This window comes from Ambystoma mexicanum, chromosome 8 (genome assembly GCF_040938575.1).
Source record: "Ambystoma mexicanum isolate Mex_15411 chromosome 8, UKY_AmexF1_1, whole genome shotgun sequence".
In the NCBI taxonomy this organism is placed as follows: domain Eukaryota; kingdom Metazoa; phylum Chordata; class Amphibia; order Caudata; family Ambystomatidae; genus Ambystoma; species Ambystoma mexicanum.
The window spans coordinates 1,390,934,755-1,390,957,183 of record NC_090929.1 but is presented as its reverse complement, the minus strand read 5'-3'; the positions used below and the strand labels follow the sequence as shown (position 1 = coordinate 1,390,957,183).

General features: G+C 43.6%; 1 protein-coding gene across 1 annotated transcript in view; it reads right to left on the bottom strand.

Moving 5' to 3' along the window:
* The window catches only part of COX15 (cytochrome c oxidase assembly homolog COX15), a 301,085-nt gene that overhangs the window by 1,565 nt on the left and 277,091 nt on the right, over positions 1 to 22,429 (bottom strand). Inside the window, exon 8 of the mRNA XM_069611522.1 lies at positions 3,162 to 3,275. Coding sequence (XP_069467623.1) covers positions 3,162 to 3,275 — 114 coding nt within the window. The remainder of the gene's footprint in view (positions 1 to 3,161; positions 3,276 to 22,429) is intronic.

The window sequence follows — 22,429 nt, the reverse complement described above, 5'->3', positions numbered from 1 at the left end:
TGTGCACACAATATGTGTAACTGCAATTGTGTGCGAGGAGCTTCCGGGGCTGCAGTGCTTTTCAGTGCGAACTCACAGTTTAAAGATGAAGGAATCCGGTGTTGAGGAGGATCCCTCTAATGAGATTCTAGAAAGTTGACAATGTCATTCGCGTTTGAGACCTGCTGAAGAACCTGTCATCACAAGCCGGTTGCAAGGTGGGCGGCCTTTACACAATACGAGAAGAGGAATGCCCACAGAGAGTAGTGCACTGGTGCTGTTGAAAGGTCCATGGCTCTGTGATATGCAGAACTTGAAATAGTGTTTGCCGATCATTGCCAACAAAAAGTATGTGCAAGGGATCATGTTGTATGTAGGAAAGAAAAGCCTGCCTTCGTTCCATCAGTGATGTTCCAAACCAGTGACTAGTGCTTTGACTGTGAAGGAAACAGAGAAACCAGGGATCTAATGAGGAATAATCCTGGGAGGGTGCTGCCAACATCTTTGATGGGGATAGCCAGGGAAGACGGAGTTTCCCTTATTATTATTAGGGCATTTATTGAGCGCTGACCTAGCGTTGGGAATCAACTGAGTGCTTTTCAAGTCAGAGGGGAAGTACAGAGTGAGGGAAGAAGAGATGCAAGGTAGCAAGGAGCTAACAAGTGAGGGCAATTTTGCAGCAAGGGTGCTATAGGAATCCAGGAGCAGAAACTGGGGGAAGCAGATCGCCTATTCTCAGGTTAGGTGAGGATTGGAGGGTGTGCAGACATAGGTGTTAGAGAGGAGCAGGCATTCCTTGAAGAAGCAGGTCTTTAGCTTCTTCCTGAAAACTAGAAGCAAAGTGCCAAGTCTTGTGTTGACGGGAAGGAGGTTGCAGAGTCTGGGAGCTTAGACAAAGAACGCCTGTTTTCTAGTACTTTCCTTCCAGCATCGGTGAAGCTCAAGTCGGCACATATCCTACTTCTGGTGGACTTAAGGCCTCCGGAGATGTTCAGCTCCTTGGCGAAGCAGCTTGGAGACTTGAGGGTGACTGCCTAGCAGATGCTGCAGCAAGATTTGAAGGTAAATACGTGCTTGAAGCGGGAGACAGTGCAGTTTGATGAGGACCAGGCTGATGTGGTTGAATTTGCAGTTTCCTTTGATGAGTCATGCTGCAGCCTTGTAGTACACATCTCAGGGGTGCCAGTTTGGTCACTGAAATGCCTACCAGAGGGGCATTGCCACCATCCAGGACCAAGGCTTTGGCAGCAGATCTGAAGTTATTTGCTGGGATAAAGGGGCTGATTTTCCACAGGAGGGTGACTTGGCGCAGGATGCCAGCGGGGAAGTAAAGCCATTGAGGTTCATAGCAGATAATAACCAAGTCTAGATGCCAACGTGTTTGCTGTTGTTGGCCAGCAGAAGGAATTCCATCTTGGTGAGGGTGAGATTCAGGTAACCACTCTACATCCACGACGATCACAATGAGGCAGGCCTTGAGTTCACAGAAGATATCTTGAGGAAAATTAAGGGGAAAAAGGATGAATCTTTGTGTGGCTGCACAAGTGATAGATATCCTCTAGAAGAACTCCAGAACTTGCTGTCAGACATCTTGCACACAATTTTGATGCATCACAAATCAGAAGAAGGGAAAAAACAAACTCGAGTCAGGAGATTTCCCACTGTGGACCTCTGAAGGCCTCAATGAAGAGGGAGCCCGAGAGTGAAAGGTAGTCATCGTTGGGAAGATGGTGGAAGGCCGATGGACCTCCAAATAATTGTGAGACTTAGCCCTCTTGGTGGAAGACTTCTGGAGTTGATGCAACAATTCCTGGCAGTTAAGACTCTGGCATATAAGCAACGGACCGTGATGTAGTGGCTGATTTAGGCCCTGAAAGGGGTCTTGACCCGACGTCCCTGTTAGGGCTGGCAACCAATAGAAACATTTTCGGGGAACAGGTCTGGAACGAAAGGTGGACTTACCTTTTGTTGCTTCTTAGGATGCACAAAGTACTCAGGAGCTTCAGGAGGAGGACGTTGGTGGTAGGTCTTCCAGCAACAGTTTGATTTGACATATGGAAGGTGCTACCACCATGTGGTATCGAAGTGCACAGACTGCTATGCAGAAGTAGGGTAGAAGGAGCAACATTGCTAAATAAAAATGGTTTAACCTTCTTGCTAAATTGAAAGAGCAAAGATTTACAAAATCAATTGACAGTCACTGTATCTCTTGGTACAGAGCTTTCAGGGCGAAGGGATGTGTGCCATAAAAACACTGTTTTAAGTAAATATGAGCACAACCCTAAAGAGCTTTATGGGCAAGCATGAGTAGCTTAAACTTTATTATGGATTTAACAGGGAGCTAATGAAGGTTAGCGAGGACAGGATATCTAGTCACAATACGAACAGCGGTATTTTGAAGGACCTGTAAAAGTATGATGTATTTACCAGATCCAACATACAGAGCGTTAAAATCTATTTTAAATCTGAGAATAGGGAGAGCAGTGATAGCAGTATCAGCCTCCGATAACAGACTCAGTATCAGAAGATAATAGTTAGCAGATCAAATTATGCTGCACGCTTGAGTTTTCATAGACTAGGATGAATACTTCCGCCAATGCGGGTTCCCACAACTGGCTGGGTGAGGGCCTCCAGAGTTCACACATTTGAGATGCTGGCAAATGGGGAACCTGGGACCTGCAAGAGGAAAATCTTGACTTATGGGAAATAAAACGGTGTAAGAAGGCCCCGGAGAACCAGCATGCGGAGAAGAAGTAGAAAATCAACACAAAATGGCACATGGCACCAAATAAAGGGCGCTGTGGCTGGGAGATGTCCAGTCCCCTCAAACTAGGAGTAAAGGAGCACAGGGCAGTTAAGGAGACAGGGACATGCACACAGACGGATAGACACTGCGTGAGTGTGATTGCACTGCATAAATAAATCAGGTATTACTGTGAAATGTTGGCCCATCCAAACAGGAAGGAGAGGGGCAGGAGTATGTAGCCCCTTTATTTGGAAATTTGTAGTGTAATTCACCCGTTTGGTTCAGTCTAAATCGGTTTAGTGCTTTTCAGGACAAACCTCCACCCACCCACTGTGCCCAATCATGCAGTACTGCACATTCCACAGAGGTTAGTAGTGGAATTAAAAGGAGCTTACAAAAATAGGTCTAGTGCATCCAAACGTTATCACAACCATACCTGCAGATATGCTACTGCGATGAGGGATGTCAAGGCCATCTTTGCTCTGGGAGGAAGGGGGATTTTCCGAGAGTAAACGTACATGGCTGTAATGGCAGTCACTGAGCTGATACCCTTGAAAGCAGAAAACAGAGACAAGTCGATTACATACACATCAAAGTAAGAGCACAAGACCAGCTGTGAGGAGTTCGATCATTAAGACCACTGATTTTTCACCACTACGTTTATTTACGTATTCAATTTTAAATCTTATTGGCAATTTCTAGTCATTACAGGAGTAGATTATCATTGTGAATGGGGCTATACATATGAATAGTTGCCTTATTGGGGAGGTTTGCCAGGCAGGGGTAAAAGCCACCTAAACACAGACTGATTTAGAGAAGTGGTGCAAAATATATCTTTTGAGTAAATCTAATCTGCAAAAAGAAAAACGGGGGTAAAACCAATCTGCATTGGGAACACAAAATGTGTTAAATATGAAAGCTTATACCAGGCATCTAAATAGCACTATTTGCAAGATATATTTCCATCCGTGATGCAATAGTGTGGCAGAAAAATACAGTGAAAAACAATTTCAAATGCATTTGGGACACTCTAAAAAACGGTTTTATACTGGATTAGTACTGGTCTCCATGGAATTCAGAATGATTTTGGGAATTTCTTGGTACAAGAGAGAAGGCCTTCAATTTAGATTTGCTGATTAGTGAACATTTTGATTATTAGGTGGGACACATCTTGGATTTATGGAACTCTCCATAAATATTGACTTTTGGAAAAAGATGACAACCAAAGCCATCACTACTGCAGACAATGTCACCATTTTGTATCCCATATATTTACTTTGGCAATATTTGTCTAAAATGTCATGCTAATACAGTGCCTTGTATTTTATACATCAAGCACCAACTATCCTTGCCTCAGATCTATTGTGAAGAGATTTTAAGTCTGGACCTCTTTACTGCGTTAATCAACAACCCCAAAAAAGGGTCTCTCAAAATATCTCCATTATTAAAAAAAGAGAACATAAGACCCAACATAAACTACTGACCAATGGTGAATGCTCCGTTTGCCTAGGTAGATGTAACAGAGAACAGGACACTGAAATGGTGGTGTATGCAGATAATAAACTAGTTTGATCAGATCCCCAATATTCAATCCCCCAGCCATTGAATCCCACAGTTGGATCATGAAAAGAATCTGGATACCCAGTGAATGGATGTCATTTTAAAAAGTTTTGTCCATAAATCTAGTCTCCTTCAAATGCCAAATTTAAAAGTTTAGTCTCAAATGGTCAAATGCTATCCTGTGGTTTCAACGACAGTAATTTACTTTGAAGTAATTATTTCGAAATTACTTCAAACAATATATGTAGTTGTGGGATAAGGGGCAAAAAGGGGGTGGGGAGGCATTGTAGTGAAGGGGAAAGGGGTATGAGTGGGGGGAAGAGGGCCAATTTAAAAAAAACTAAATTGAAGTAAAGTTGTCGGAGTAATCATTTCGAAGTACATTACTTCCAAATAATTACTGTTGTTGAAATGACATGGAACCGTCAAATGCTTACCAATACACAAAAAGCTAATACTTTGGAATACACTTTTGTCCAGACCCATTAGATACCTGAAATCTCAATACCAAGTAAACCTTGCCTAAAGTACAGGAGAACTTGAGTGAATTGTCTCTAAAAATCTTCAAATGGAAAGGTAGAACTGAGACCATCAAACTGATGATCGTGGTAAGTGGTAAGCTGCCTCTCCCCTCTGACAACCCCCCAAGCCCCACCAGCCCCCAACACACACACACATCACACACTGTCTCAGACTTTCAGGTTCCATATTTAAAAAGCTATTAGTAAAAGCATAGCCAACTTTCTGCGAAATAAAGACTAATAATGATCATGAAGGGACTATCCATCACTAAACTATCAAGTAGGACAACCTCAGAACTTCAAGGTACACACACTGTCATTGTCATGAAGACTACAATTGGTTCTATGAGATATACCCACCTGGAAAGATTACACATCAAATTGTCTAAACATAGAAAAATCAATTTTGGATCCCTCAGAATGTTTCTTAACTAGTGACCCTCAATAAAAATAAATGTCTTCTTCTGAATTCTTGAAACACCCTAAAAGTGCTTGCTAAAGAATGTCAGACGATACATAGCGCATGGTCATGGGGTTGAGGGGAAACTGTCCCAAAACAAAACCAAAAAAACAAATAAAAAAAATCAAACAAAGGCAAACAGATATCCTGCCCTCTTTGGCACACATAGGCTGGGCCCTGTATAAAAGTTATTCATTATCAAGAAACCCCTCATTGTACCAAAATAACATGGCTACCAGACAACCTGAAATTTGGCTAAGGCATCCCCCTCATATTTTGGAAGATAAATTATTTTAACAATTGCAGAAGTACAGTGTTAGCAGGGCAAGCAAACATGGGTATTATCCAGTCAAAGTCCTGAGGTCACATAACTTGGTCCTTTCATGCAAAGCATTTGCGCCTGCTTCCCTTACTCTATCAAATGTTTTGATGGTACATTGTTCCTATTGGCCCCCCCGTTAAAGTTTTCAGAAGCAAATTATCCACCTCATTCAAACATTTCCATCGGATTTCTGAATCAGGAACACTACTACACAAGCTAATTAAGTGTGCAGATCTAAAGACATTTTTGGTCAGCAATATGGCACACAATTCCATTGATTCAAAACCTTATTATCAACGTCCCTCCTCAATGAGCTATACTAGTCTCAATTGTGCACACAACTAAAATCCATACTGTCAAATCTTTAATGCTGGATATTGTAAGGAATTCTTGATGGCAACAAGTAAGACAGCCACAGGTGATCACAGTTCAAGGGTGTTCATTGAACAATGAATGCTGTATGCAGGAGGTAAAAAAGCCTATTCTAAACCTAAATCTAAGATGGGAGCAAGTGTCGACCATCAAATTATAAATAAGGCAATCCTGGTGGTGTTGTGTCAAATAATAAGGCCCTATACTAAGAAACCTATTGCCAAACCTTACAACTACTATAAAAAGAGTGTGGGATAGTTTTCAAGAAAATAAAGAAGTGTTCTCAAATAATACATCAGGATGCAGTAGTCTGGGTCTCCCTTCCCCACATTTTAAGCATGGGGTAAGGTGGGATCGTAGAGCACAGCACTCTCTCAAGCTCTCCCAGCACGAGAGGACAGTTCAGTTTTCAGCTATCGAGGCAGACGATGGCCAAGTCTCGTTTCACTTGAAAGTCTCTTGCCGTAGAGGATAAGATGTCGTCAAAATAACAAAAGTTCCTTTTAACCAACTGAAAGTTAGAGTGATAATGGTTCAAACCTGCGTCCCCCTCTTCTGGGCGCTGACCCTTCACTTCTCATATTCCTCAATTTTTATATCAGATCTTTTCTCAATTAACTTTGGATGATAGCTTCACCTCTGGATCTCCGTCGGTCGGGCTCAGATCCCTCTTGACCGTCAGTACTTGGGCAATGGCTTCACCCCTGGATCTCCCTCGGTTGGGCTCAGACCACTCTTGATCTCTGCCTCCCCCCCTCCGAGTTCACTATGACGTTCTCTTCTCTTTAGCAGGATTCAGTTCCCTTGGTTTCTCAATGTCTTTTCAAACAGTTCATAGTGTACATCCCTCGGCCGGGCTCACGTTTGACAACACACTGTTTCTCTGGACTTTAGACTTTTCCCCTTCTCATTGGCATCCCTCAGTCAGGTTCCCTCTTGCCGTCTCTTTTATACAGTTCACTGTCGTTTTATTCACTTCCCTCGTTTCCTCTCAGTTTGTAGATCAAAGTCTTTCGATTGTGCAGGGATTTTGCTTGAAACGCAGTATGACCACTTTGACCTTTTTCGCTGGCCTCCGACCAGAGTCTTTGGAGTTAGCACACAGGTAGTGCCAGATTCCCTCTGCAGCGGGTTTCCCCATAACACTTTTTACAGTTCCTTCACAGTTAATTGAACTTGGTTCAAACTTGCCACTTTCCGATTCTCAATTAACACAGTTTATAGGTTCTCCCCTCGACTCACCGGCTGTGATGAACCGCTTGGCTTTTCTCTTCTCTGTAATCTAGGCTGGGACCACATGCGCGAAGGCCTCCCTTGCTCCTGCTTAGCGGCGTAGGCTTGCCCTGTGTACCATTGACATCTGCAAGACACTTGTGCTATTGTTCGCGGCCTTATGCTCTCTTCCACAAAGGTAGGGTATTTGGAGTAATACCTTATTTTCCGCTACTACCCCCCAGAACATACCACAGAGCCCTAACACCTCTTAAAATGTGCACAGAAAATTCACAGGAATGATATTATTGATATAATTTTGACAATTATGTACTATGAATTATCCATCTTTCTAAAAAGAGGAGTGTTCTTTCTGTATGCCATAAAAAGGATGCCGAATGACTCACAATTCAGTTCCCCAGTCAGGCGACAGAGAATCCTATAGCCTATCAGGATCCTCAGAGGGTTGGGCATAGAAAGTCAGCCTTCCCACCCACTTTCAAAAGACATAAAAAGATCCACTGAAACCCAGGTAGGGACTGCTCGTTCCACTTTCTTGCGAAGCACTTTGCCGGACCAGACAATATCCAGAAGGAACATATCCAGAACTTAGACTCCAGATAGATTCCAGAACATTGAAGCAGAAGGCCTGCTGCAAGCTGAAAGTATTCTCAGCTGGCCTTACAATTTTGCAAACTGATTTACCACATACTTCCAAGGGGCACATCAGAATAAAACAGCTGGGCTGAGCTGTTTGGTTCTGGCCTAGAACCCTGTGCCAGACCCAGAAAGCAGAGCTGTATCCAGACCAACCAGACCCAGACAAGACCACTGCGCAGTGCCAGAACTTTTGCCAGAACCAGAGATCCAGACCAACAGAGCAGAGAGAACCGCAGCTAAACCTGTTGATCAGATCTGTGACGAGGCCCATTCCTTCCAAAATTAGGAATGAGTATCCAGCCAGAGCTGTGCAAAACCAATCTCTTAGTTTAAAATAATCTAATTCAAACAATTTCAACCTATTTAGAACTGCATAGAAATCGTGTGTCCATTCTGTGATTTCAAACCTGTGAAAGTGTCATTTGCCATTTGAATCTTACTTTATTTCTGAGAATCTACCTCCAAAAATCGTCCGTATCTTTTGTACCATACATGCTAGGAACGACATTTGCAATTGCAATTTGACTCAAACTTCTTCACCTGTCAAAAATAGCTGTCTTTTGCTTCCATTGCTGAAATTCATTTCAACCAGATAACCCCTCATGAATCATTGCTAGTGTTGACCTGAACTAATTCAAAGTAGCTGTCACCTACCCTGAATCTCCTATAGGGAATTAAAATCATTTTTAGCATATTTTCACTTCTTTGCAAATCACATTTAAAGTATTTTTGCCTGTGTTTTAAAATCATCCCTGTTGCTCTAAGCTTGCTAGGGGGGGAACTGAATTGGTATTGCATTCGATTGTATTCCTGAAAATTGTGTGCTCTCCTTCCATCTCCTTATATTGCATGGGGGGGTGGGGGGGGTGAATTGTCAAAAGAAAAAGTGATCCTAGTATCTCTTGTGGACACCATCTCAGTTTATTTCTGTGCTGCATTCTTTTTCATCATTGCATTTCCTTGAAACCATAAAGTATTCTCAGCTACCTTATCCTTTCTATACCAACTCTAAGTAATTAAAAAAGTGTGCTAGTGTAGTATTATCCATTGTTGATCACTGCCATATTCATAAGTGTGCTATCCAATATTAATTTATTTATAAAAGTGTGATATATACCTTGTTTAATTTTTCAATAAATCTTTTTAATTTGCAAAACAAACCTAATTCTTGGCTCAGTGAGGTTAGGGGGATTCAAAGAGAGGGGTGTTATACAAGGGTTTATCATCCAGATCTATGAACTTGTCATAAAAATATATAAATAAGGGCTTTCATTGGGCATCCCAGACTAGGCACTGACTTAGTTGGAGTGCTGAATTGAAGTCACTTAACACTGATGAAAGAAAAAGGTGTGTTAGTGTTTGTAGTTTTTCCAAATTTAGCACATTGCATAATAAGACAGTTAACTTTTTTTTTTAGACCCTCATTTTTAGTTTACAAACCAGTGTACTGTGCATTGCGCTCAGTTTCTGTGTTTGCTTTCCTAATCCTTGGGTCTGGGGAAAAAAATCCTTGTCGGATTAAAAAAAAACCTTAATTTCTTATGGAACTAAGTACTTCATTTTTTCCTTTCAGTATTGTTTTCATTTTTCTGATCAATGTTATGTTTGTTGCCTTCCTGCCCATTTTTAACAACAGTTCGATACCTGTAGGCGTATTCTAACTGTGCATTTGTTCCTACAGATTTGGGATATTCATTCATTTGTGTCGTTGACATATCCTGTTTCCTTTCGCTTTCCCATTAATGTTTTCTTTGTTGCCTTCCTGACGATTTTTAACAAGTTAGATACCTATAGGCGTATTCTGCCTGTGCATTTGTTTCCAACGATCTGCGATAATCATTTATTTGCGTCATTCTTCTTTCCTGTTGGGTAGTTAGATACCTGTAGGCGTATTCTAACTGTTTGCAGTGTTTCACATACTTTGACAATTTTGAAGTACACATTATTTCGTAAATTTTGACTTCAAGAACATTAAATACGCATTTGTTAGGTTAGCTGGCAACCTCTGCTTTAGAGTAATGGTGCTATTATTACATTCAAACCATCGAGAATTCTTTTTAATGTATGCAGTGTAGTGACCTGCATTGGTTGTAGCTCCTGCATGGTAGATTATTCCTACCGTTGTAAAGGTTTTCTTTCCAAGTGACACTTGACCGTTTGTGAATCCAGTCAGTTTGCAGTTGTTTTTGGTGCCATCTGCATTATAACGTAGAAGCATAAGTATTATGTAGGTACTATGTGATTGTATCAGTAGGAAGAGCGATTGTCTGAATTCCAAATACTACATAATCGGCCATGGTTTGCATTTTGTACAAGTTGCTGAAATGGAATGCTATCACATTTTGGTATGGAAACATACACAAATGGCACATTTGGGATTTCTTCCTGTATCACTTTGTTACAGAGAGTGCATGTATGTTTCCACATATACGAAATTTGGAACATTTCATTTACAGGTATGCTTTTGTTTTCCAATACTAATAGTACGTACATTACAAATTCTTGTGGATCTTCTTGTGAGTTCATAGTGAATCTCACCATTCCAGCACAGTTGTCCAATTGTTGCCTTACTCCATGAACACTGTATGTGTTTTCAGGATTGCTTGTTGCATTTCTATGCAGCACTAACATTTGCAGACACAATTGGTCTGTGCTGTGCAGGTAAATATTGTTAACAATTGGTTGCAATTGAAATGGAATATTCATGGCTACATTTGCATAGCAACTTACCCCACTTTCAACTGTAAATTTGAATGGGCCAGCAAGTTCTGTATCTAAGTGCATTTTTTGGTTTTTATTTTGCTTCTTTGCCGACATGCCTGGTTTACATTCCCTAATGGGTTCTTCTATGTTTGCGGGAATTGATGAAACTTTAGCTTCTTTTCTTTGTGGAATTTGCTGTTGCATTCTGTTGCATTTCTGTTTCATTTACTTTTCGTTTACTAGGTTTCACTTTATCTGGAACAGGGTATTGTTTTAGATGAGGGGTGTACAGTGAACGCAAGCTATTGTATTCTAGAATGCAAGGAATATCAGCTTTGACTTTACTTGAATCGAAGTTTATTAGCAATAGACCGTCAAGTGTACGTAAGCGTGATAATGCTGCGTAGCTCATGCCTTCCTTGAACACTGCCTTTCCTATATCTATCAATGCTTTCTCTAGGGTAAGACCTTGGGATTTATGAATGGTAACTGCATATGCAAGAGTTAGACAAAATTGCTCTCTACGTACATACATGTCTTTGAAGAGAAGGAATCAAGCAATTGAGCGCCCTATCCTTTTGACTTCTGAAACTTTATCGAAGCGAATATTTACAAACTGAATATTGCTATCACGTGGGTATGATTGAAAGCCAACAACTGTGCCCAGGGCTCCATTAACTAGCCCTTGCTCTACGTCAAAGTTACGTTTAAGCATTACTCTAAAATGTATTGATAATTTCAATATTTTTTCCAGCCCAGCTGGGTTGGAGATTGACTTTTCTAAACTATTTAGTCTTGTTGTGGCTTGCTCACACATGGGTACTGTCAAACCATGTACGTCTAGTTTGTCTGTGGCGCTAATTTCTATTATTGCTTGCATTTCTTTCTTTAACATTGTTTCATTGAATTTGAAACAGCTTGCAAGAGTTGGCATTAAGGCCATACAATTGACATTTTTGTGCGCTATTTGTTCCATAACATCAGTTGCACATGCATTATCGCCATAAAGTGCATGTATATGCCGCTTTTTCAATACAGCTTGTGCTTCTTGCGATAATACACCAACTCTAATACTTTTTAAGATGTTGGCACAAGTGAGATAATTCTCTGTATTGGAAATGTTGCCAAAGGTTAAGATTACCTGTGCTACCAACAGTTTTCCGGCAGAGTTTGTGGCCTAAGGTTTTAAAAATCGGTTCACCTTTCACTGGTGTCAATTGTAGAAGATCTCCGAAAACGATAATGTGTTTCCCTGAAAAGAGCTCTTCGTTATTACTTTTAAGTACTTCTTGCAATCTGAGATAAATCAAAGCAAACATTAGATTGGAGACCATGCTCACATCATCTATTAGTAGCATTTTCATTTGTTTCAATACTCTACGTAATTCCTTTGCAGCTTCTGCAGAAAGTTTGTAGTAGTCTTAATTTATTTTGATGTTCTACTGGAAGCAGTAGTAATCGGTGTAAAGTCACACCGCCTTTGTTGTAGGCAGCTAAACCTGTGGGGGCTGTTACAACAGCTGATAGTTTGTTGTTTGTCGTTTGTCAATTGTTGAAGGAACTTGCTGATAATTTTGATTAAGAATGTTTTCCCTGATCCAGCTTCACCACTGATGTACAGGAGTATAGGTTTGTAATTTTGGCAGGTACATTCTTTATTTTCGTGTTGTAGACCATGTACAATTTGTTTTGATACGTCTTCAAAAATGGTGCGCCGATCGTGATTAAGTTTTGCTTATTGTACAGTTAAGTCTTCTGTATCTTCTTGATACTGATACATGGTGATTTCTACTTCTGCCATAGCAACTTCAGCCTCATTTGCTATTAGTGGTTGTCCTAATGGTTCTTGACTTCCTGTTACAGAAGGTTGACTACTGTCGGAAGAGTCTATCTAGTTGGGCCTGAATTTCTTCTTCCTGTTGCTGCTCATTGTGTAACATTGTTTTGTACTGCGTGAAGTTCACATCAGTGATAGTGCTTTCATTTGCTTTGAAAGCATCTTCATAGCACTCATAATTATCTAGTATGTCTTCCTCTTTTCTCCATGGTTTGAAAAGTTGTAACAGACATGTATTATAGTTCTTTCTGTTGAGGAGTTTTTAATGACAATTTCACATTATTAATTAAGCTTTGTTTGTTAAGTTTCACTAAGCTCCCTTCACAATCGGTCCCTCTATATCTACGTTTGCTTTCATCGGGTTTTACATTATTTTTGTATGCAAAGTTTCGAGCTATGTGGTATAGGCACATGCTTTCCAGAATGGTACTCCTGTTCGGATAGTATGTGCCCAGTAAATTGTTTTTTTAGAATGTCTTGGCTGTTGGGATTATTTCTGGCAATTGTTTCTATGTCCTCATATGATTTTAGCACTCTTTCTAGATTTTGCAGGACCAAGACTGAGCCATACTATGTTGTCTGATTTTCCATACAAGGCTGTGCCGGTTAAACGATCTGCTGCTTCATAGGCACCACATTCTCTATGATAGAGCATTTTTATGCATAGGCTGTACAATTTCTGTGATAATGTTTTGTCTGATGCTAGGTCATCCCATTGGTCTTGAAGCTCTGTTCTTTCTGTTTTTGTTAAGTAGGCAGTAACATATCGTGCAACAGCAGTTGAATTGTCTGCAATGTACTGCACATCTATGTTTGCATTCCATAATAGGGCAATGATTGCATTGTAATCATTGATATATTTTGATTCTTCCCTTCTTTTTATGTAATACGTTGTAACGCTCACCTGGTATCCACGGGGACGTCACTCAGCCTGTACGACCTCGAACCCTTCCCTGGAGTCTACTCGACTGGAGACTGGGCCTTGTTTTCTTGGAAAGTGTGCTCTCTGTCCTGCTTTCAGCACAGGGGCGCGTTGATTGATGCAGGCTTGTTGCTGCCTAGTTACTTCACTGGCAAGAGTCCGACAGGTAAGTATAATGAGTCTTTTGAATAGTTCTCTAACTTTGTTCCTTTCCTTCCTTAGATGATGGCCGGCGTCCAGGGATGGCGACGTGCTGCTGAGATGAGCAGCGCTGAAGGTGAGTGAGAGCGCAATGCGACCCTTTCGTATTTGTATTGAACTGAGTTCTTTTTCTCTGTCTTTTAGGTGCTGCGACGTTTTCAGCGTGGATGCCGGTTATGAAGAAGAAATGCAGTGAGTAAGCGCGATATGCAGCGCCTCTAGATGTTTCCACGCTAACTTGGAGTGTCTTTTCCCTCTTGCAGATGGATGAGAAGTTCCGGAGACAGAGTTCCCCCAGAGCGGCTGGGATTCAGGTAAGCGTTTGAAGCTCGCACAGTCTTTAAAAATAAGCGAAGATCTGCTAAATGCTTACTAATGCCTTTTTTCTGTTCTTTTCCCCTTTCCTTAGGAAGCGGCATGCCGGGATGGGAATTACAATGCCGAAGATGCCTGCAGAACAGAAGAACCGATGAATGAGGGGCAGAAGCGCCGCAAGGTAAGGCTGTTCCTAACAGTTTTCTTGTTCTTGCAGGAGCTGAACGCAGAAGAAAGATGCAGGCCGACTGGAGACCGATCCGAACACGGCGAGTGTCACGCTGCAGGTGCAGAAAACACACAGCATGTTTCTCAGCCTGGGCGTGGCTTAAATAGTGTCTGGGTATCCCAGGTGTCTCTGGGTTGAACCACACCCAAAAGACTAGACTGTACATGCAGTTCTGGGAACCAAAATATGTGGGGGCATCCATCCTGTCCCCATCAATGCACTACAAGTCCAATACCCAATGTTATCCTATGGGAGTGAGTGAGTTTGGTGCCACAAGCACCAAGTCTGACTCCAGGTGGGTCTTTGGAGGGATGGAGAGGCCCTTGAGGGCCATGTAGGTGATCGTGGCCTGGCTCCAGCCTGACATCTTGGAGGGCTGGGAACATGAGGGGCAGGAATCATGACATATGTGTTTTTAGGGGATTTACCTTTAACACTATGTCGAACTGAAGACATGAAGTTGTTTACTTCACCTGTTTCTGTAAGTGGTCCAGGTAAACCAAAGCAGCATTTGGTGTAGTATTTATCTTTGTTTTTGTATTTACAGCGACAATATTTGCCACATTTGTGTCTTTGAAATTGTAAAATCTGCCCATGCAGCTCACTATGTGTCTGTTGTGAAGGGATTTCACATGTGATATATTTTTGGATAAACTGCAAAACAGTGCTAAGACTGTCGTGCACAAATTTCGGTGCACCTTTGATCCATACCAGCATGTGAATATGTGGTGCTCCTCTCGCTTGATATTATTTTCTCCAAAAGAAATGTTGCACTTCTCCAAGGGGAGGAACAGTTTTATTGGAAATAAAGTGCAGCATTGCAATGAAACGATGATGGAAATATCTTGAGACATTAACTGGATCTAGAGAGCAAAGTTCTCCAGGTGTTAATATATCTATGTTGTTTTTGTTGCCGTTTGCTATGCGTAGGAACTCATGTAAATCTTCCCATGCATATTCTGCACAACTTAGCGTAAAAAACCAAGTTGGTGGTCCAAGGTTTCTGATCATGCAACGCACGTCTCCGTGCCTTCTGAACCAGTATTCCTTTGTACCACGCATGTTTGCAAACAAATTTGTTATACTTTATTGTAAAACCTCATCTTTTTCTTGTACTTTTTGTATTAACTGCGTAGCTGACATATTTTGAAAGTGTGTTCCAGATTTAAGAATGTGTGCAACTCCATAGCATAGTGTTGCTAATTCACTTTCATAGAGTAGGTGGAATATGTATTCCACATTTTGTCTAAACCTGGGATCTTGCGAACACATTCGTAATGAGCGGTATTCTGATGCCCCAATATGAGTGGGTCTATCATCGTATCTCCCACCTTTGCCAGTAGGAAATAGCAGTGGAAAAGCATGTGCTTCTATACTTTTGTCCCAAATACTCATTGGTGACCCTTTGGTTTGTCGCATTTGGTAAGTTTCTGATGCATCATCTATGCTTTCATTGGAATGCAATGGATGAATTGTGTAATGGTCCAAAAGAGTGGATACTGTAGCTGGATCCAGAAGTTCGAATTGTCCAGTTTCTGATGGCTCTTGAATTATTTCAGTTGTTTGCCTTAAGCGTTCATCCATATTTATTTCCTTGTAGTACTCATTATTGTCTTTTAGATATTGCAATGCTTGTCTAACTTTGTGTAAATCCACAAATTGTTGCCAAATTGGTTTGTCCTTTGTTGGTACTCCATTTACCAAGACTATTAAAGAATGCTCTATTGAACGTTCCACTCCTAGAGTGTGAACATTTTCTGTTAGATCTAATGGCAAGTAAACTACTTTGCCACAAATGCCTTTCACCAATTCAGAGGAAGGTAAATTTGCTGTTTTTGGATGAAGGCGTATAATTGCTTGAAATAGGTGAACGGTTTGAATTATTATGCTCTCATACAAATTGAGCTGCTGCAGGATTTTTGAAAATGGAAACAATTCCAAATGATTTGTAATTGCACGTGAAGGAGTGTGGTTGTTGTCTAATTTTGCAGTACAGTAAGTGCAACATATTAGGCATTCAGTTATTTCATATTTGCTTTCAGCTAAAAGGTACAAAGCTAATTGAAACCATTTAGAGTCTTCATTGTTTTCTATTTTGTATGCTATGTCCACATATTTTGTGTTCCTTTTGTAACACGTTCTGCGGCAACATACACACACATGGTTTGGTACTTCAGCCGATGACCTTTTAAATTTTAGTATTTCTTTTCTGTATGTGTGTAATAGAAGGTTGCTATGTGCAGAATTGTCGCTACTATGCTCTAAAACTGTTGCATTTTCTATGTGGCTCTCACTTCCAAAATACTTTTTCTGAATACGGTCCATTTCTTCTTGTAAGTATTTGGGTGTACCATGCAGAAGAGTGGTATTTAAATTGCCCAATTCTGAAGCTGGACTTTTTGCATAGTATATTTTATACACTAAATTTCTTACTTTGGAATGATGTACTGATATTCTTTTGATATCATGGAAGGTACTTTTGCGAATAGGCCCAGATATGCAGGCTAATGAATGTCCTTTTAGTCCTGTGTCTTTCCGCACTGCACAAATATCCATATTTTGCAGCACTTTCATTTTACTTTTGTCTTTACCTTTTACATATTGATTGAGGAACTGACGTAAAGATTTGACAGCTTTGTTTGGAATGGCACACATTGATGTGCACGGCCATTTGTATACTGGACAGTGTGGTTCTGCTGAATCGAGAGGTAATTCTCTTTTCAGAAGATAGTTTTGTAAGCAGTGTTTCTTGTTCCATGATGGTATTATTGATTTTCTCATCCCCTCGTCCACTGCTATGGATGGCAATTGTGTTTGTTTGATTTTGTTTGTATGCTTCTTCATTAAAATATGGCTCTGTGGTTGTGTGATTCCATTCACCACCACAAACATGCAAAACATTATTTTTGTTCACATTCCGTTTATTGCTGAGTTTCATTTGTAGGTTGGTACTTAGTTTTGTTAGTGCTTTCATCCTATTTAACACTAATATGAACAACTTCCTTTTGAGAAGGATTGCACTGTCCAAGAGTGCTTGTAGAAGTAACTTTCTACGGTACGTTTTAAGGGGCGAGGATGATTTTGGTCCTCTTCTTACTAGATTCTGAAGTTTTGCTAAAATACTTTTTTTACTATGGGTTCTTCTTACACTATCAGGATTATTAGGAATATTGTTAGCTGTACTGGCAGCCGTTTTTTTTTTACAACATTTCTCTGTTTTGTGACACTTTTTGATGGAGGAGGTACAGTTTCGGTAGTTGAGACTTCTTTTATTATGTTACCCAACTGCATTAGCTGGTTTGTACCAACATTCTCCACTAACTGTACAACAGGTGGATGCTTACATTGGGCACCTTTATTTTTATTTGCTCCAATTCTGCGTTCCTTTCTACGGAGTTGCTTTTTGGTAGGCATTCTTTGGTGTCTGTTGAGAAAAAAAGTATACTTTGGTCTGTTGTTCAATGTATGTGTGCAGTGGGCATGTGTGCATAAGTGTGATGGGGAAGCTCTTTGGCATGGTGCGTCAACGTACAGTGACCTCCAACTATCATTTGATAAGGCTACTTTACTGTTTGTATACTACTACAATGTGCTTCAGATGAGAGTAAAGAGTGCCCTACTTGTGACAAGAACCATTATTAATAACCGAAATGCCAAAAACTTGCTACAGCAACTTATTTTCACAACCTAACCTTCTAAGGATTTCCTATGTTATTTCAGTACCAAACACACATAGATTTGTCAGCCATTCTGCCGGTTATTCTTTGTTCAATAAAATGGATATTTGTAGGTAGGAACAAGTTACTTACCTGTAACTGTTGTTCTCCAGCATGGGTCTGGCATGGATTCACATGCTCATGAATATTCCCCGTCGTCAGGCTGGGAATCCTCGGTAAAGAAAAAACCAGTATCAGTTTCGTTTCTGATCTGTCTTTCGTAGTAATAACCAATCACTGGTCTCTGCGTCATACTGACCACAGCCAATGACTGCCCTCTACCTAAGCACCGCCTCTGGCAGCCATCTTCAGATTTGGAAGCACGTGAAGTGGCAGTATGACCAAGTGAAGAGCCGCAGAGGGGTAGGCGGGAGGGTTCGCATGTGAATCCATGCCAGACCCATGCTGGAGAACAACAGTTACAGGTAAGTAACTTGTTCCTTCTCCAGCATGGGGTCTGGCATGGATTCACATGCTCATGAATAAAGAATACATAGCAGTACACACATGCACAACCACGGGAGGTGGCAAAGGCTCAACATTAAGCATTACATCAAACCCAACATTAAGCAGCTTACCTTCTCACCAGGCTCACCTCAGGCAAACAGGTTGCGCAGCACTGCCTGGCCGACCCTGGACTCCTCCCTGGAATCCCGATCGACGCAGTAGAATTTCGTGAAGGTGTGCGTCGACCTCCACGTAGCAGCCCTGCATATGTCCAGCAGGGGCACACCAGAAAGGAACGCCGTGGTGGCTGCGATCGCTCTGGTGGAATGGGCTCTCGGACGGCCAGGCAGCGGTCGGTTTGCCAACCGATGACAGTACATGATACAGCCGGAGAGCCATCTGGAAATGGAAGCCTTCGAGAGAGCCTTCCCCTGATTGACAGGTCCAAAATTCACAAAGAGTTGTGACGTCTTCCGAAAACACTTTGTGCGGTCCACGTAGAACTTCAGTGCTCTAGCCACATCCAGCGAGTGGAAAGTCCTCTCAGCCGGCGACGAAGGCGACGGGAAGAACACAGGCAACACCAAGGGTTCGTTGAGATGGAAGTCCGACGGTACCTTGGGCATGAAGGAGGGGTGCGTCCTGAGCACTACCCTCGTGTCGTGAAAAGTCAAGTACGGGGCCTTGCAGGAAAGGGCCTGGATCTCTCCCACCCGTCGTGCGGAGGTGATGGCCACAAGAAACGCTGTTTTCCACGACAGAAACTTCAATGGGGCCGAGTGCAGAGGCTCGAACGGAGGTCCCATGAGCTTGGTCAGCACCACGTTGAGCTCCCACGCCGGGGCCGGAGCCTTCACCGGCGGGAACGATCTGAACAGTCCCTTCATGAACTCTTTCACCAGACGATGAGACCACAAGGACGTCCGGCCCGTGGTCCTGGTGTATCGGGAGATCGCAGCAAGATGAATCTTGATGGACGCGTGTGCCAGTCCAGCTTTGGCCAGCGTCAGCAGGTACAGCAGTACCTGGGGAGCCGTAATCCGTAGAGGGTTAATCTTCTGTGCGTGGCACCAGACAGAGAACCTCTTCCATTTGTGTCCGTAGCATTTAAGAGTCGAGGACGCCCTGGCCTTTGCAAGAACCTCTCTGCAGTCGGCCGGTATGTCGTATCCTCCAAACTCTAGCGCTGCAGGAGCCAGGCCTGCAAGTTCAGCGATTTCGGGTCGTGGTGGAGGATGGCGCCTCCTTCCCTGGAGAGTAGATCCGCGTCCACCGGCAGCCTGACTGGCGGGGACGCCGATAAGTCCAGAAGGTCCGGGAACCATATCTGCCTCGGCCACGCAGGTGCGACGAGGATCATCCTGCACCGTGACCTCTTGAGCTGGTTGACGAGCCGGATTAGCAGTGGCAAAGGAGGGAACGCGTAGAGGAATAGGCCCTCCCAGGGGAACGAGAAAGCATCGCCCATGCTCCTTGCCTGGGGAAACCTGCTGGCGAACCTCCGGCACTTGGAGTTCGTCGTCGTCGCGAACAGGTCGATCTGGGGTGTGCCCCACCGTCGGAAGAGGCGATCCACTAGATCCTGCCGTAGTTACCACTCGTGGCACGAGCGCAGCTCCCTGCTGAGTGAGTCGGCGATGGTGTTTTTTATCCCTGCCAGATGAAACGGCACCAGAAACATCCTTTGGGCGACGGCCCAATGCCACAGGTCCTGCGCCTCATTGGACAGTGCTGGGGACCTGGTTCCGCCCTGTTTCCTGATGTAAAACATGGTGGTGGTGTTGTCGGTGAAGATCCTCACCACCTTGCCCTTGAGGGACGGAAGGAAGGACCTGAGGGCCCAGAACACTGCACGGAGCTCCAGGACGTTGATATGGAGGGACTTCTCCGTCGGGAGCCAGAGGCCTCTCGCGTGCAGATTTTCGGTGTGCGCTCCCCACCCTTCCAGGGAGGCATCCGTGGTCACTGTCTCCTGGTGGTCTGGGGTCTGGAAGTCCATGCCCGCCGTCAGATGCGCGCGGGTGCCCCACCACCGGACCGCTCGGCGGAAACTCTCGTCGAGTGTGATCCTCTCCTCGAAGCCGCCCGTCGTTGGATCCAGCGCGCGTCCAGGAACTCCTGCAACGGGCGCATCCGGAGCCTGCACATGGGAATGAGGTAGATGCAAGAAGACATCATTCCGAGGAGGGACTTGATGGACCTCACCTTGGCCGCGTCGGAAACCAACATCCGCTGTACCTTGCCCAGGATGGACCTGGTCCTTTCCTCCGACGGGGAGGCCAGAAGGGACACTGTGTCGAGCTTCGCTCCCAGAAACAGTGCGTTTTGCGCGGGTACCAGGTGGGACTTGGCGTAGTTCACGGAGAATCCCAGGTCTGTGAGAAGTTGGACGGTCCTTGCCGTGTGCTCCACGGCGAGCTCCCTCGTCTTGGCTCGGATGAGCCAGTCGTCCAGGTAGGCGTAGACGTGGATCCCCTCGCGGCGCAGCTGCGCCGCCACCGGTGCAAGGCACTTGGTAAATACCCTGGGTGCCGACCGTAGTCCGAAGGGGAGGGCTTTGAACTGGTAGTGACGCCCTTGGACCACAAACCTGAGGAATTTTCGGTGCCCCTTTAGGATGGGAATATGGAAGTAGGCATCCTCCAAATCCAACAACGACAGGAAGTCTCCTTCTTCCAGCTGACCCAGGACGTGCTGGAGGGTGACCATCCGGAACTTCTGCGCCTTGATGAACTTGTTCAGACATCGCAGGTCTAGGATGGGGCGCCATCCTCCCGTCTTCTTCTTCACGAGGAAGTATCTCGAGTAAACTCCGGAGCCCCGAAGCCTCTTTGGGATGAATTCGATGGCGCCCTTCCAGAGCAACGCCTTTACCTCCAGGAGAAGCTGAGGGACGTGAAGCTCTTTCCTGGCCACGGGGGGACGCGCAGGCACCTTCTTTGAAACTCGAGCGCGTGGCCCCGGGCTAAGGCGTCCAGCACCCAACGGTCGGTGGAGATGGACTCCCACACGCTGACGAAGCTCGCCAGCCGGCCTCCCACCGGGGTGCTTCGGTGGGGGCCCGACCCCACGGCCGGTTCAATCCTGTTTCGATTTCATTGTGGAGGAAACAGTTTAGGCCATGTATCTGGAATTTCTTTGCAATTTGCCATGAAGGAAGGACTCGCTAAACTCATAGACTTGTTTCCAAATTGTGAAATACTTTTTTCCCGTATTGCCCAAAGACAAATATGGTTGCGTTCTTCTGCATTTGGTCCACAAATGGAGAAAACGAGACGCAATGTAAATAAGGCTGTGTGTACCTTTTTAAGAGATGTTGGCATGTCCTCTTTCCACAATGAAAACATTTGGTTTCGTAGCAGTTTCATTTTCCGCAGAGATGCAGTCCACCCAACATATGCTGGCAATCAGATGTTTCTTCACAATTTACAAAATGCATTGCACCCTCTTTTGCAATCACACTAACCTATCTGACAATCCGTTTTACCCAATCCACTGTTTTAGACCCACACAACACACCACCAAAAGGCTCTTTTGAGAGCCGCCACTTACTCCCAATGTACACTTTATTGCGTTTGCTCCACTTGCTCCCTCCCCTTTTCCCTCTACGACTGTCCGCAAACTTTTGCTGAAATCCGCAGGGGTCTACGGCCTTCACTTCATAGTTCTATTCTTATAGTGAGAAAGGCGGCTCTGAAAAGAGCCTTTTCTGTAATTTTTGTTGTTTTTACGTTCATTTATTAACAGCACTTGACACATTAGGAGAAGAGGCGAAAGGAGGGTAAGGAAGGGACACCAGCCACAGGGATAAGAAAGGGCAAGAGAACAGACAAATATTAAGGGTGACCTTTATTTAGGTAAGGAGCACATCTTCTGGTGCTCGGTGACTGCAGCCTCAAAAGCACTTGGAAAACTCTCCCCCTTGCAGAGTACTGCGTCACAATATGTGCACACTACTGTCACCTTTGAAAGGTAAGGGTCTACAGCATTGTGAATGGCTTGTGAAGCAGCTGGAGGGAGGCAATCCCCCACAGGAGTGTCTCTTGTGGTGGGAGGATCCGACACCGAGGATGCTGTGGAGGAACTCAAACGACTACGCTCTTCACATGGCACCACCTTGCGAATGTCCGCAGTGTGGAACGAAGTGAGGTGTCGCTTCATGGTTGTCGTACCAAAACTGTATGCTCCAAATCTCCAGCGACTCAACACCACATCGCACTGGTTACA